General features: G+C 36.7%; 1 protein-coding gene across 4 annotated transcripts in view; it reads left to right on the top strand.

The window, feature by feature from the left end:
* Nucleotides 1–1,518: 1,518 nt before the first annotated feature.
* MYT1L (myelin transcription factor 1 like) overlaps nucleotides 1,519–17,337 on the top strand; it is a 126,932-nt gene continuing 111,113 nt past the window's right edge. For all 4 annotated transcript variants that reach the window (XM_050972400.1, XM_050972399.1, XM_050972398.1 and 1 more), the window contains exons 1-3: nucleotides 1,519–1,573; nucleotides 1,756–1,789; nucleotides 2,093–2,155. In XM_050972400.1, coding sequence (XP_050828357.1) covers nucleotides 1,519–1,573; nucleotides 1,756–1,789; nucleotides 2,093–2,155 — 152 coding nt within the window. The remainder of the gene's footprint in view (nucleotides 1,574–1,755; nucleotides 1,790–2,092; nucleotides 2,156–17,337) is intronic.

The raw sequence follows: 17,337 nt of genomic DNA, 5'->3' as shown, positions 1-17,337 counted from the left end.
TAAATATTAAATTAATATGAAAATGAAATTCTTAATTTTAAAATTAAACACACTCAAAGTTATGCAGAAGACTGACCTGAAGCCCCCTAAAACTGGCTGGTGCTCTATTAGCTTTCATAATATCAGTCTATTTTAAATTATCCCTTTAGTGTAGAACATAGCACACTACCAGGAATCAGATTATGACTGCCGAGAAACAGAACTACATCAGTAGCACAGAATCTTGTGAGAGTGACACTTTCTTTTTACCAAATCCCTGTCATCTAAAAATTTTGTTGAGGTGATTCTTTCCTCCTGCTGTTCCATGTTGAGGGAGCTCTTCAAAAACATTCCTTGATTTCTTCTTTCCTAGTTACTTCCCAAATTATGTAAAGGTACTGACCAAAGAAAGGTATTTAAAGGGTTAGCTGTAAGTCACTTGGACCCTTTTCCATGTTTTTCCATGACATTCTTACCAGATATCAATCCAAGGATATTGCTATAAAGGGGGTGATTGATTTTTTTCCCCTGGGGGAACTAGAACTCCATGGTCTATTTCTGTGCTTCCTGACCTTTACAGTATCATCACTATGTATGAAGCACTGTAGATCCATCTTGCTATCTTGCTCTTCTACAGCCAAAGGAGATGGTGATACAGATACTGCATATATTTTCCCTGACTCAGTCTCTCAACATAGTTCAGTGCAATTTGCTTCTGTTGAACAAAATCCTGAACTCTAGCTAGCCTATTTAGTTTACCTTTTAAAATCTGGTGACAATTGTGCACATAAAAGCAGAAGAAACTATGTGGCCCTACATTAATTACTGTAGGTCAGTGATGGCGACACTTTAAAAAATCTAATCTGCAGCCTTGCCCCTGTCTGGTAAACATGTAAGAAAGATTTCTATGTATTTATTATTGCACAGAAAAATATGCTAGATTGGCAGGCTGTTTGTGAAATGAAGATAAAGATCTCATCATGTAGCAAATGAGCCCATTCCTTAAACTTGAAAAACACAACTAAACTATGAAGCATGCTGGCAAAGATTGTAATGCCATATTAAATAACATGAAATATTTGAAGGTCTAATGGTGAATCTTCATCTCCTTTTCAGTCATTATTACTTCCTCTCTTTCCCACTGTAAAGAGTTTGGTTAGAAAACAGCCTGTGGTGTGTGACCCCTTGACTTTAGTTTTAAATTGTATAGAAATCTATTCAATCCTTGTTTTGGAATATTTGGGAGTAATGAAGGGTTTATGTCAGAAATATCCCCTTGAACAGAGGAAACAGCACTTAGTTGCACACGATTTGCTATGAAAGCAGGGCACAGAAACTGACTGTTTAAAGCAGAAATTAATGCATTTTCTGTTTTTACATAAAGATCCTAAAAATCCCCTGTAAGGAGAAGTTTCCCTTACAGGATGAAATGGAATTAAAATAGTGTCAATAAATCATGTGAGAGACTGTATCAGTCTGTGCATTGATAGTCTGTGCATGCAGGATAAGAACATTGACTGCCTGCTAATCTATTCCCAGATGGAGGTGGATGCAGACGAGAAGCGCCATCGCACACGCTCCAAAGGTGTTCGAGGTACGTCTCTTGCTTCAGTAAATCGCTCAAGGCCCCTGCTCAGGGTGACCTTCATCCTCCAGAATCTCTTTGCACGATTCATTCTGACCCTTGCTTTTACACAACCTTTCTGGTAATTTTCTGTAGAAGAGGGGTACTTGTAATAGATGATAAATTTTTATATGTTTTCCATCTCTCTGCAGTTCCCGTGGAACCAGCCATACAAGAGCTGTTCAGGTTAGTGCTCTGAGTGTAAAATGTATCCCCATTAGCAATTTAGAAAATTCATGCCTTTTAATGGGTATAATGCACTTTCAAGTTCATTGGTGGTTTGCTCATGCCCTGCTGCACTGATGAAATTAATTCCCTCGAGACTTGCTAATAAAAAGCATCCCCTGGTTTTTTTTTTCCCCCTTCAGTTATTTGATTTCTCTTTCTGTCTTGGTTGCCCTCCATCTCTGTAATACCTAGTCTGCCTGCTTTTAGTATAATCTTTCTGCAGAACACCAACACCTATATAATTAATTTTCTCTTTTGCAGCTGTCCCACGCCTGGCTGTGATGGCAGTGGTCATGTTAGTGGCAAATATGCAAGACACAGAAGGTAATATCTGTAATTTTTCATAATTTAGTGAAGAGATTTGGTAAACAAGTTATCTGGCGTGACCTTGATAAACCAAACAATGATAAAAATTATCAGTTACATATTCTAGAAGCCATTTAGAGTCAGGGTTATTTTTTCTTTCTGAATGTCACAAAATTTACCTCACATTTTTGCTGAGGAGACTTGCTCTCACTGTCAGTCTTCTCTCAATTTTTGCATCCAGTTCTCTTGCTTATATATTGCAAATTAAGATTTGGCCCCACTTACCTGTTGGCACTCCTGTTCATGTTATTTAATGTGTTTCATAGCTGAAAGAAAAAGAGTTTCTGAGCATTTTAAGTTCAATGATTAGGTTAGATTCAAAGCAAAGCTTAAGGCAAATCAAGGATAATAAGACTTCAGGGTTCAAATATTATACTGTAATATAAATACCTTTACTTCAGTTTCTAGACTATGAAATGTGGAGACATTTCATAGTCTAGAAACATAGATTTATAAAAAAACCCATAGATTTAATAAAAAAAGTCCAGCTGTTTATGGTTAATAGTATACAAGGTAGCATATGTTACACATACTGCATGTGCTTCAAATTAATTTAGACCTCAATCTTTACATTTCTGTGTCTGCAAGGTCAATGTTCAATAGTGTTGTACATCTGTCGAAACACCATTCCTTTCCTGAATCATTTGGCCATGAATTTTTTTGTGCAATATTTTTAAAATTTAACAGCTCTAGAATACATGTATTTTTCTCTCATTGCTGTGCATTTCATTTGACATATTTTATACAGCAGCACGTTGCAGGAGATAAAATGGCTGATGTTTAGGCCATCTCTTTTCTGAATTGAGGGAAGTGTTCAAAACAGTGTTGAATTATCCTGAAAGTCTAAAGAGTTTTTTCATTCTTGGTTTTTCAGCTTATAAATTACTTGTGGTGTTTATAAGAGTAGATACTTCACACCAAATCTGATTACTGAATGAAATAGGCATATGGGGTCTAGGAATTAAATTGAAATTATACATTTGGGGTTAAGGCATTTATTTGAAGTACAAAAAGATACTGAACAATGCCACTCAGTCCATTCACATTCCTTCTTTTCTTATCATTGATTAAAGCTTACAGACAAGTCCAGAAAACACTTTAAAAATTAGACCAAGAAGAGTGATATTAGAATTACTTTGAATTACATTTAAACTGTATAAACCATAAAAAAATTATTCACATATATTTTCTTAATCTTTTCTTCACTCAAAAGAGCAGTAACATTTTTGTTGCTATTTGAAGGCTTTGGTTAGATTGGAACACCGATTTATGAAAAGTATCCAAAATAGTTATTTTTAAATTCAGTCTCATTTCCAACCATGCTTTTCTTTTGTCTGTTTTCTTTATGGAAATACCAGCCTCACAAGTAATTAAAGAGTGACACTAAATCCTTCTTTTTCCTCAGAATTTCCATGACCTGTCAACAGTCAAGTGATATGATTATAATGGTCTTTCTAGTTACAAGATTATAGGTACATACATTTCTTTACACTTCATGGAATTTCTGTGTAGATATGAAAAACATACAGAAAGAAACTCTTTAGCTTGAAAAATTCTGACTTTTCTTCTGAATTGCTCTAACTTTGTGTTAGAGTTAGGGTGTGTGTTTGTGCAAGATCACCCTTTTGGGGAAAGAGGAAGCAATAAATGCGAGGTTTGAAAAGATTACATGCAGTTTTGAGATGTTAATTCCATATTTTGCTTTCTTGACATGATTCTGGTATGTCAGTACACGAACAGACTGAATCTCAGAGCTGTTAATTAAATGAAATTTTGGGCAGATGCGATAAGAATAAAAATTGGAAATACATCAAAAATTCCTTTTTTTTCTACAAAAGAATTTGTTGGGCTTTTATGTTTTCTTGTCACCATGATTGCCAATCCACTGATCAAAATATATTTAACCAATATATGTCCTATTTAATGTAAAAACACAGAGTTCTTTGTTGAGGTTTACAATGTACATTTATCTAAAATTTCTGTTTTCTAGAAGAAAAGCACTATTTATTCACAACCAACACCTACTAAATTTACCTTTTTGAAAGAATTTGAAGGAATTTTCCTATTCTTGTATTTTGGTGTATGGGTGGCAAAGACCCTCAAACATTTCTTCCAAGGAAATCAGACTATCTTAAAAATTTGATGTGTTCAGGAAATTGCATACCTCAGCTGATGCCTAACAATTCCGTTTAGACCTACAGAGCATTTTAATGAGTTTAAGACCTTTTCATTCACAATATCAGACCAGCTCATTATTAGGAATGAAATGCTTCCACTAGATGTAGTAAAAGCTCTCCAGAATTCTGTTTCTTCTAAAATGTCTTGAAGTTTCTGGAATTCCAGATGGTTGGTTTGGTGGTTTTTTTGGGGTTTTTTTTTGGTGGGGGGGAAGTTGTTTTGGTTTTTTTGGGTTTTTTTTTTTGGTTATTATTGTAATTTTATCTTTGTGACAGTGAAAACACATCCTGAGGTAGTACATTAAGCTTGAATTGAAATAAACAGATCCTTTCACATTTTCAGAGAGATTCAGGGGATTAAATGTTGTTCTGCTGATAAAATATTAGATAGAAGTTAAAGGAGTTTTTTCTTTTATCGCAGGTTTTTTGCCTTGGTTGTATTTTTAATTAGGAAAAATCTTCAATGTAGGTCTATTAAGGGAACAAGTAGAATTTCTATGCCAGTGATGCTTTGAGGTGTATGAAAACATGGGTCTGGAACTAGGTAGGCAAACAGTGGTAAGAGCTTGTTGTGTCATTTCCATCTCCTTGATGTTCTTCTTTGTGTCAAATCTTAGTTAGAAGGCAAGCAAAACCTTGTATGACATGATTGGTAGCTTCCTCCTGGGTCTTAAGTTCAGTGCCTGATGTTGGCTAGTTGGCTGGACATGCTAATAGACAGCTTAGATGAACAAGTTTCTCTAAAGGGCACTTTAGGGCAGAATGCTGGGATCTCTAAAATTAGTGGGGTGAAAGCACCTCTGTCCAGTGGCTGCATGGAAAGGTCAGAAGAATAAACATCCCAGTATGGGCACTGGGGAGTGCCCAAAGTTGGATAGTGTGCCTGCCTTACTAGACCAGACTCTTTTTTTTTTTTCGTATTTTACCTGGAAACCTGAAGCTAACATGGACCCTCTAGTGCTGTCTGTGACACACAGCATGAGCCAGTGCCTCAAGGTTAGAGTTTACAGAGATAGGACTTCATTACCTGTTGTTTATTTGTTTCAAAGCACCTGAGGCCAACTGAACTGCAAAACTAAAGGAAAACAAAGGTTGTGAAAGACCTGAATTCAAGATAGAAATAAAAACAAAAGAAGCTATAAACATGTTCAGATAGTGGTGGAGACAAGAGAAGAATTCATATCTTAGGAGTGAAAACCAGAGCATCTCCTGGGCCATGCCTCTGATGCAGGTTGTTTTAGTCCCTTGGTAACTGTTCAGGCCCATTGTTTGCATAGCAGCAAACAATGAACACTGCTCTTATACCTTCAGTACTGTGAATTGATTTTGAACAATAAGCTTGGTTCAGATCCTTGCATACTTTCAGCTGTGAATAATCCATCTGTATATAGAGCAGGAGGGTCCCACAGTTCCCACAACTGTTTTCAGGATGCCTTTTGACTAAGCATCTGAAGAAGAGCATAGATTCAAGTGTTCATTCACTGCAATTAGAAGAAACTGCCACTTTAATTAATCATCTTCAGAGACAACAGGAATCACATTCCAGGTATACAAATACAAAATAAAAGTGATTCCAGTTCCTGGTCTGTTCTGCAGGTGCAAATCCCATTGTTACTCTGGAGTAATTAAGTGCAAACTGGCTCGTGTTTACTGAGTAGATGTGAACAATGGTTTCAGATATATTGCACTTTACTTTGTTGTTCTCCATTTAGCATCTTTATAAAACAATGTCATGTACTAAATAGGTGCCAATGATTTGCCATATAAGTAGATATGTAGACACATCATAAAAATCCTAACTAGATTCCATTAAAAATTCTGATTGCATACAGTGGCTTATTTAAAAGGTTCTTAACAAAATTTTTTTTTTTCTCAAGTAACAAAAGCGATTAGATTCTGTAATGGATTCATCACTTACTAACACGTTTCTAGCATACCAATCTAACAAACAATATTCTACACATAACATATATTCTAACATAATAGTCTAAGAAATATAAGACATAAAAAAAATAATCTAAAGGTGGTAGCATGGCACCATGTATATTCATTTCAGATTCTTTTAGAGCATACAAGAATGTATATTTGAAAACAGATACAGCCATTGTATAGAAGTCAAAGCAAACCTATTGTGGTCTGAAAAAGTTTGCTTAAAATTTCAGTGAAGACTGTTAAGACCAAATGATAAACCCTTCATATTTAAAATGGAAATACTGATATAGCTTTTACTATATCATTAATTTCTATTTGATTGCTGAAAATAAGATTTCAGATGAAACAAACCAACTTAAACATTTCATCTGCCAGGGAATTTTTTATGCCTTTTGTTCAGGTCATATTTTATTTGTAAAAGATTTCATTAATTACTGACACAATGTCTTGGAAAAAAAAAAGGCTAGTCTCAAAACCAAAGAAGAATCATAAAATGATGTACATATCTGTAATGTGTAAATTGTACCTAACTTTATAGAATACATTACATTTTAATTTTCTACCAAATTTCATAATACTACCAGATCTTTATTGCTTTATTAGGCTGTCTCGGGCTTCTTGCACTGTACCGATAGAATTATTTGGACTATCTTCTCATTTTTAGGCATGAGATTTGTCACTTCATATAACAATTTGAATTTATAAATACCTTAGAGTTTAGCATTGCTGTTTTGATTAGGAAAAATCCAAACAAGTACCACTGTATTGCCCTGACATTATATACTGTATTTAAGTCTACATATTCTAACAGAACAAGTGAAATAATTCAGGCCCCCAAACTTCAAAATTAAAAGGCTCAAATATCTCTCTGCTATTAGAAAATTATTGAATTTCTGTGCCTTGTTGTGCCATATTTCTTATTCAAATTTTTTCATTTCATATACCTTTTCACCCACCAGTTTGATTGCCATGGCTGCAGCCGTGGGTGAATAATTGCCTGTCTTCACAGGAGCATGTTCTGGAGCTAAAGTCGAGTGCTTGCTTCCTGATGTATGCCTCATTTGGATTCTGCCGACAGCCTAGGGGCTGTATTATTCATGCCTTGACAGATAGCACTCACTAAAAGCATTGGAACAGGGCCAGGTACTGGCAGGGAGATAGTGGAGCATTGCAACTTGCAACCGAGAGGAGCATCTATAATACAAAAAAGAGAAATCCTCATACCTTCCTTTTGCTGGTCTCACTTTGATGGAGAATTCATTTGCATCAAAATAAAATACCCTAAAAATAAATACATTTTTTCTAAACCACGCTTCAAAGTTTAACACAATTTTCCACATTTAATTGCAAAGCTGATTTTAATTAGTAAGGCCCTGCATGTGAAAAATGAAGATTCACTTGGGTGAGTGTAACACATTGCAGTGTCTGCTGAATGCTCTAATTAATGTATGGCTGCTGTACAACAGGGTGCACTGTGGGATATTTATGAAAAATTCTGTGCACGCAGCCAGTCTATCTGTATTTTAGCTCTTGAATCACAAGAATAAATAACTTTTCCCCCTTTATTCTTTATGAGACATCATTGTGCATGCCATCACCCTATCCATAAACTTTATGGCATGCCTGTCCTTTTTACTATTTGTCAAAAATACTATAAATCAGAAGCTAGGACATACATATTTTAACATTAATTTGATAGCAGAGCATGGTTGCACGCTGTGCAGAACCAGAGGTCCACTGATGCTTTTGTGCTAAAGCCTAACCACAGAACAGTGAGGTCCTTACTATTGCTTGCTTTGATGATACTGTGAAAAATCCCACAGGATGCTGGAAGTATAGGGAAATGTGTATTCCTTTATCTTTCAGCTGATAGTCAACCTTTATCATGGTGTTTTTAATGATAAAATGATTTGCTGGATATTTATTTACCTGAGGAAATATTCCAACACTGTCTGGGAAATTTAATTCCATTTTCTTTAACAGCAATATTTGCTAAAGACCTTGGTAAGTCGTGGTAAATACCAAAAATTATTATAAATATATTTTGTATGAAGTAATTCACCATTCAGGATTTGTAGAAAATATTAATAGGTGAATTTTCAATGCTTTGCTAAATCCACCTAAAGAGATATAAGTAAGCAAGTTAATAAATAAGTGCAAGAGCATAGGGATTTTCAAACAGAGCACTGCAAACGATAAATAATTGTGCTGACAGAGAATCCATAATGTATTAGAGGTCTGTATTGGCTGCTGTCTGGATTCAGCAATAAATCCTTTGTCTGATTGTTGATTAATGATTAGAAAAGTACAAGGCTGGGTCTAAACCATCGAGCAGCTATCAATTGCAACTAGCAATTGGTGTGAGGCTCTGCATGCTAGTGGCTGTGGTGCAGAGGTGACTACACAAAGGAACCACAGCTCAATTAGTCCTACCACCATCTGGATTGGGAGTAGCTGTTGCAGTGGCAACAAGTAGCAGGGCCTGCAATACTAGGAATACTAGCCTTATAAAGGCAGGGGAAAGAGAGTAAATCAGCAGCAGGAGCATGGGGAGTGTTGACCTAACTGCAGCAGCAGCAAACAGCAGATTTAGGGTGTGCTTTCTGCAGTGGGTGCCCTGGTTTGTGTATTGCTGAGATTATATGCTCCTTTTCTTTTGAATGGAAGGTGCTGAGCATGTTTCTCATGCAGCAGTCCACTTGCAGCCATGGGGTTTTCTGTGGGTGTATCTGTCTGGAGATGTCCCTGTCAGCCACAAAATAAATGAAGACCATGCAGAAAGTAACAGAAAGAAAATTAAAAAACAAAACAAAAGAACAAAATATCCAGTAGTACTGGGGATATAATTTCCCCAGCAAGATCATGGAAGGAGCTATACAAATTTTTCCTTTGCCTATGGGAAATTTATTTGGTTGGCCTGGTAGGTTTGCTGAGTACATTGTGTTCTCTTAGGAGAGAAATAAATTGTTTGAGGTTGAATAACTCGTGCTTTTCATTGTGGAAAAGAGTATCTACCGAGTTGATTTCCATGTGGTAGACAGGACATTTCATCTCACTATGCCTCTGTTTCCCCATTTGTTAGCAGCAAGCAAATTTTAGGCATCATGAGGTGTAAAGACAGAAGCATGTATGGGGGATTATTACAAATCCAGTAAAAAGAAAAAAGTCTGGCTGATGTTTATCTGATATTTAAATAAAAATCTGTTGAATGGTCATTGATGTCAGAGAAAGTCTAACTTTACAATTCAGTGCTTTTTTGATCAAAACATTTTTCTGGATCCTAGGGCAAAACTAACTGATTTTCTTGATAGGAAAATTTTATATTTAGAATCTAGTCTAGTTTCCTGATGTCCTAATTTGTCAACTATTTTTACAGCATTTGTTTAAAAATATTGATTCTGAGGTTCGAAAAGCTGGATTTAAGAAAATCTTTTTATTAATATGTATTCTAGTGAAAATGCAGTGACAGTTTTTAACCTTAAGACTAAACCAGAAAAGCCATAAGCAAGGTAATGCACTGGCTTTAGAGTACTATGGATCTGCCTACATACTCCTTCCAGCAGTTCTGAGCAGCAGTCATAGCTACTGTGTATTGAAAAATGGCCTGTGCATTGGAGCATCCTGTCAGAGCTTTAGAGACAAGAGAATTTACTGGTGAATACTGGCAGTTGGATGGACACAGAACCCCATCCTATTCCTTGCTCCAGTGTCCACATAAACACAAATAACACATGGGTTGGAAAATGTTCTATCTGTAGGTGGCACCTATGCTATCAGAACAGGGTTGCCCTGCTCTTTTTTTCTCCATCTCAGTGAAAATTATCTGAACTCTGCTAGAATTATCAAAAAAGAGGTAGGATAAATCATATATGTAATAAATAAATAAAATTATAGCTATCTTTTCTTTCAAAATTTCATATTTTATGAGATAGCAAAAGAAAATGAAGAACATAGGAAATCAACTCAAATGTGAAGGAGGCCTAAAAATACACCATGATGTGTCTTTAAAGACTTCTGCTGAGGTTTTTCAATAAGTTGAGACAGCCCCTTCAAAGACATCACTTCTTATTAGTGGTTGATGTGAAGTACTGCTTCTAGTGGTGTCAGGTCAGGACGGGGAAAGGAGAGGTAGTCCTGAGCGTCTTTGATGGCAATAATAAATCTAAATAAATACATCCACAGAATTGAAAGTGCCCAGGGGATAGATAGCTCCTGAAGACATTCTCAGCACTCTACAGCCTAGGACACTGTAAACAGTGATAATTTTAACCAGGTGACTGCATCTACAAAGCTGGTTTTCTGGCTATTCACCTGAATCACCTTCCCTAGAAAATCCCAAAGCTTACTGGTGGTGTGCAAAGGGATTGCAGAACCTAATGACCTTTTGTTATTTGCATGAACTAGTAGTGTCATGCTGTAAGTATCCATAGAAGAGTGTAGGAGGGGTTTAATGCCTAAGAGAAAATACTCCTGGGATTGAAATTAGGGCTGTGTCTCAAATCCATGAATTATGATAAAATTGGAAATACTATAAAATATACTGAGATAGGACAGAATTTGATTTGCATTAAATGCCAATAACAGTAATAAAAAGAAAAGGTTTTTACCAACAGTTTCCTGTGACTGGGGCAGATTTCTCTACCATCACATTTTTTTATTTAGAGTAGTGAGTAGTCCGCTGAATTGGATGCAAGTAGTGAATGAATGCTTTCTATTCAGCTGATTCTTGTGGAAGAAATTCACCAAAGATGTACACCTGCTGCTGTTTTTCACCCTCCTTATGTCTCCAGGAGAAAATCTTACCTGTACTTGATGAATGGGGAATGGGCGTTCGGAAAAACGGCTTGAGCTAAAAGCTGGCATGCATTCAGCTTCTGCCTTCAGTTCAAAGAGTGAACTCTCATCAATGCTCTCTTGTTTTGTGTCCAGCTCTGAAGTCACAGTAGAACTGTACTTTAAACATTAGGCTTGTCCAAATCAAGAGTCACAGAATTGTTAAGTTTGGACAAAGACCTTTGAGATCATGGAGTGTAGCCATTAACTCAGCAATGCCCACTCCATCACTAAACCATGTCCCCAGGTGCCACATTCAAACATCTTTTAAATACCTGTATCTGTAGTGACTCAAACACTTCCCTGAGTATCCTGTTCCAATGCTTGAGAATCCTTTCACTGAAGAATTTTTTCCCAGTACCCAAACCTAAACTCCCCTGGCTCGATATAAAGCTGTTCCTTCTCATCACTTGTTACTTAGAAGAGACCAACCCCCACCTGCCTGTAACCTGCTTTCAGGTAGTTTTGCCTTCAGCCTCCTTCTCTCCAGCTTCTACAACCCATGTTCCCTGAGCAGATCCTCATCAAACCTGTGAAAACATTTATTTGGGCCATACTGAGTATGTAGCATAGATAGTTTATCTTTTATCTCTCTTCTGCTTATTTCAGTGTAGCAAGTGCTTTTAAAAGCCCCCCAGTTTTTGATCTGTACAAAAATGCCACTCTCCCACTGTTTTCTTCTTTTTCAATAGATTAAAGACTCTGTCTGGGTTTGGTTGGAGGTGTTTTCTCCCATCTTCTGGGAACTTGCATGCTATACTGTAAAGAAGTTAAGATGTCAGGATGCTTGCATTCTTTTTTCTCCATCTGTATTCAAAAGGAGACGGAAGGGGATATAGTTTTGTAACTTTGAGCAGTCAGTTGGAGACAAAGGTACTCCATTTCCAGTCCCAGCATTAGCACTTCATAGAGGAAACAGTCATTTTAGAGACAAATTGAATGAACCAGTGAATTGAACTTCACTGGTAGTAAAGTACTGGTAGTAAAGAAGATGTCAGTGTTTTGTTTTGCATGAAGTATTGGAGAGGTGTGTACTCTTAAACCCAGAGTACTATGAACTCTCATGAGAAAGCAGTCTTCTGAGAAGAGTAAAACAGAGCTTCAGTTACCCCTGGCAAAAGAGGATATTAAACACAAATTGATCACACATTTCTGTGTGTTCTAGATTGAATAATGGCTAAGGCTGGGATTGTGATTTCTCCCCTGACCATCTCCAAGTCAAAAGACTGAGTTAATCTCTGTTTCTGTGAGGGGGAAGGAAAAAAAGAAAACCAAACAACAAAAGAAGGCCTAAAGTTATGAATTCCAGGAGTGGAAATCCCCCTCTACAGAAAATACCTTCTACCAGCCTGGATTACAGTGTCTAAACTTTGCTGTGTGTTAAGTGCCTACATGTCCCTAGGTATTAGAAGAGGAGCAAACACACCTCACTTGGATGTCAGAATTTCACTGTGCAGCTATGCATAGAAACAGAGCTGTAATGCTTTTGCTCCCTTGATAAAGCAGGAGTTCGTGACTCTGTTATCACACAAGAAATTTGCATCCCTGACAGAAGTTGAGTCACGCCTCTAAACTCCAGTGCCTCTTGCTTTAGACCATCTTTTTTGTATCAGAAGTTGATTTTTAAAAAAATTGCCAAATGTTTTATTGTTATTCAGTATTTGCAAAGACAGAAAGAAAAATGTAGAGTTACTTACATTTAATGTAGACCTTGCTTGGGCATGGTTTCTTCTAGAATGATGAATGAGGATTAATGGTTTGTTGGTTCTTAGCAACCATATGTACCACTTCAGGAGAAGGGGACAGCAAACTGTCATCTCACACAAGAGGATATGTCATGCATCATGACATATGTGATTGATTTTCTCTGACACAAGTCTTCTAGAAGTTTGCATGACAGTAGCTACCACACTGGTTCTGAAATTTATTTCTCGTAAAATTCCCTGTATATCCCATGCTTTGCAAAGGGAAGTAGAAGGTACAAAGCCCCAGTGAGATGGGTGGCTGAGTGCAGCCAGTTTACCAGGGTAACTGTATTTTATGCTCATAAAGCTTTTTCAGCAGTTAATTTTAGTAAATTTCACAAATGTAACTCAGTAGGCTCAGACTGTTTTGCAGTGTTAAGTACTTGATTTCAAATGACGCCAGAGTTCATATCGCTTGTAGGGTTGCAGTATGTTCATAACACCACGTTGACTCACAAGACTGGTTGTAGCAACTTTCTATCAAGACACATTTATAGGGCACAGGGCTTGTGATAGAAAGGAAAAAAATAATAGATTGTTCTTCTGTCTGCAAATGTAGGAATGATTGGGACAGAATGTAATTGCATGACTTTATTATGATTGGGGATTTGGAATTAACATTTCTAGTTCTTAAAACAAAGACACTTAGCTCCTCTTTTTAATTCTGTGTGACATAATGAATTACCAGTTTACAGTTCTTCTGTCCCTTTCCCAGTGGTGAATTTGTTTCAGTGCTTCTGACAAGGCAAGTGTACTACTTTCTGAGCTGCAGTACTGTCTCTGCAGCATCTAGGTGTTGCTTGGAAATACTGACATTCTCAGAATTGACATGGCCTAGCTTTGCTTGGCTTGTGAGACCTAAAGAGATCACAGAAAAGGACAGACTGAGAAACTGAGTCAGAGTTATAAAACAAATACCATTTTAGAAAGAATGCAAATAAATTCTGACTGCTGTGTTAACTTCAAAACTTGGGAGTCAAGCTTGCGGCTTCCAGTTATGTTATTAAAAGGATGTAGGAGGAAGGACTGAAGAGTTAAAATGGCATTGACTAAAAGTGAAACAACTTATTTAAAATATCAGCATTTAATCAAAACTATAAAACAGAGAAAACACTTAGCTTTTTCTTTCTGCTGCAGATTAAAGCAGTCCATCAGATTTAGAAATCGGTCTAGTGGAGAGGTTGGTAGAACAGCAACAAAACTGTCATGGTTAGTTAAGATTTGTTAGAAGCAATTTTTTAATTTTTTTTTTTTTTTTAGCTATACTATGGGTTAAACTGATCTCTTTTGTAAGCAGGAATTCCATTCCTCTTACATCAGGGCACTTTGTAATAATGGTGCTCTAGAACTCAATAAAAAACCACAAACTCAGAAATACAAAAGTTTATTGGCTGGTATGAGAAATAGGGATCATGAGATTATACCAACCTTTTTTAAACAAAAAGGAAATTTAGAATCACCTGGTGAAGAGTCAGGAACAATTTACCTACTGACTACATTGCCATATAACTTTGCATGATATCAGATAATTTGAAGTGACATCATACCTATGGTGCTTTTCATCCCTGCCTTCAAAACCTTCCAGGTATTTTTAACACAAAGTGTCATCTTGCACCTGGCCCACCTTCTGTTTAGTACATTTACCAGTCAATTAGAGATGAGACAACAGTTTTCCCCCAATAAATTTCTACATGTGGGATTTTCACGAGAAGCATTTCACAACATATAAATCAGAAAATAAGCACCACATTTTAGAGCACAACTATAAGTAGACCTTTGGTACTGAAATTGAAGACAAGGATCCACAAAATTTCTAAGTCTGTAGTTGACCAAACTTGTAATAGAAAACCAATTTGTGTATTTCCTGAAGTGCTGCCAGTTCAGCTAAGCTGTGGTGCTCAGCACTTTCTACCTGCCAGAATGTTTGAGATTTGCAGGCTGCAGGTTCCATCATCCTCTGATCCAGAAGACCCAGCAGGTATTCTCTCCTCACACTAACATGCAGGCACCTCATTTCTATAGACAGCATAGCAGTCACACCCCTTTCACTGAACAAATTCATGATAGTTATGTATCCTGGACCAGCAGTGTTACTTAGGAAGCAACATTCTGCTTTGGTTTTTCCAGTAGCCTGACTGTGTCTAAGCATCGTGTTAATTCTCAAGCCAGAGCCATACCAAAATGATGAAAGTGAAAACTGGCAAGGATCCTTCCGTCCTGGCTATCAAAGTCAGGCCTTTGAGCAGAAGGAAGTGTGAGGTTTTTTGCAGAGAACAAAGAGAAGTTAGTCTGATGGTTAAAGGACTGCTCTAGAGGAACCAGATTTGGAGCCATAAGAGGTTGTTTGGGTAAAACTAACTAACCAAAAGAAAAAAAAACAACCAACCAAACAACAACAACAACAACAAAAAAAAAAACCTGCAACCCAACAACAGCAACAACAAACCCCCCCCCCAAAAAAAAACCCCAAAAAAACCCAAAAACCCAAAGAAAGAAAAACTCATCCATCTCAAGAAAAAAAAAAAACAACATGAAAAAAGATAGGATGTTTGATTTCCTTGGCAGTTTTTTCAACCTTGTTAAAATTACTGCCTTGTTGTTAAAAAGAAACAAGATGACAGTAGCACACCACCTGTATACCTGTATTAAGGTTAGAAGGCAATAAAGTAGCCATAGATACTACAGGCATGACTTTTCTACCTGAATCAGGAAATGTCTTTTTTGGATTATGAGTCATATTTTCAAGAATATGCCTAAGTCAGAGTTGCAAGTACATGCAGACATAAAGAACAGAAAAGTTATTTTAGAAGCATTCTTTTCATAATACTTCATATTTCTTAGTGTGGATAAAGCACATGATTGCTCTCGTGACTCCCAGGCTTATATACCTCCATGTTATCAGAGGGAATTTATTATCTAAGGAACTGATGACCTGTGATGTTGCCACAACTATTATAATAGATCCCCATATATAAAGAGAACACTTTTAACAGTAACTAACTCATTGCTAACCAATTTTTAACAGTTTGAGGTATTCGATCCTTTTAACAGTATGTGCTAAGGATCGAATACCTCAAACTGTTAAAAAAAATTAAAGTAACTTTTGAAGTGGAACACACTTTCTAAAAAGTTGGCTTTTATCTTTTAAAGCTAAAGAATTTTTTTCCCCCTCTTGCCATCTTCCTGTTTTATATTCCTACTTCCAGTCCTACTTTCTCAATTTTACTCTTTGATCCTTGGACAAGAATATAATTCTGGACCTTTTGCTATTCAGTCTTGCTACCTTTCCTGCCTCTGCATCCTTAAAACTGAGCAGCTGAAATTCAGAGGGACAACTGCCACATTTCTCTTAAAAATCTAGCCATAGGAGGTATATTGGCAGCAGATTTTCAATGGAAAATGCCATTTCCTCCCACAGCCCAGCTGCCACATTTAAACCATGCTGTGTGGGGCTTCCACTCTCTTGGGAGGCTATTTTCATTTGCCTTCAGAGATTCTTCTACAGTCTAATGGAACTCACTGTCAGCTATAAAAAGCAACATTATATGCCATAGTATTTTTTTTAATTGTGATATGACTCAAGTTGAAGCCTTCTTATTCTCCACTAGAATGTGATGGAATTCAGTTCTACTTTTTTGTTTAGGTTTTTTTTTTCACCTGTACAGACATCCTTCCTTTCATCAGATACATCAAAAAATGCCAGATTAAAGCAAAGCCATTTAGACATCTGGTTTTTAAAGTTATGTGATTAACCTAGGAGGTAAGCTTTCATTTTTATTCTAGAGTATTTCTAATTCTCCTAATAATGAAAAATTAAAGCTGAAAAACAACAGCTGAACATGAGATGTAGATTTGTTCTTTGAGTCTGCCAACAGCTTGAAGCAATTTCTTTATGAGAGGTTAGCTTATCACTTAGTGGAAATACTTCCTGCAAGGCTCCCTAATAACTACAGCAAAGCAACTCCTGTGTGCTGCAGAAGGATACTAGTTCAGTAGATTATTATCACAATAAAATATATGCCTTTCAGGGTGTAAGTCATGGCAGGGGGGAAGAGGTTCTCAATTCTTTAACAAGCAGAATTTATAATATTTCACACTTGAATGACTCCTAACCAACCGTGCAAGACACAGAGCCAGTAGCATGTGGCTTAAGCTGGAGGTGAGACTGGTACATAAGCACTGAAGTGTTTGCAGCTTGTATCACTTTGCTTTTGTCATTTTTTTTCCTGTAATTTCAGATGTCTGCTGATGACAGTTTTGTGTTAGAAGGCTGCTCCACACCATTATTCCTTTCCACTGGTTATATTCTGTAGCTGTTAGCTTTTTTGATCAAGTAAGATTCTTATTGCTATAGTTACAGGAAACTTGTTGTATCCTATTTCTTAATTCTGAGCCATATGTCTTTCTTAGTTAAAATTAAGTTGGGAGTCAGTGCTATTGTGTGTCTATACAG

Source organism: Serinus canaria, chromosome 3 (assembly GCF_022539315.1).
Source record: "Serinus canaria isolate serCan28SL12 chromosome 3, serCan2020, whole genome shotgun sequence".
In the NCBI taxonomy this organism is placed as follows: domain Eukaryota; kingdom Metazoa; phylum Chordata; class Aves; order Passeriformes; family Fringillidae; genus Serinus; species Serinus canaria.
The sequence above is the reverse complement of the archived record's forward strand: the minus strand, read 5'-3'. Positions and strand labels throughout refer to the sequence as shown.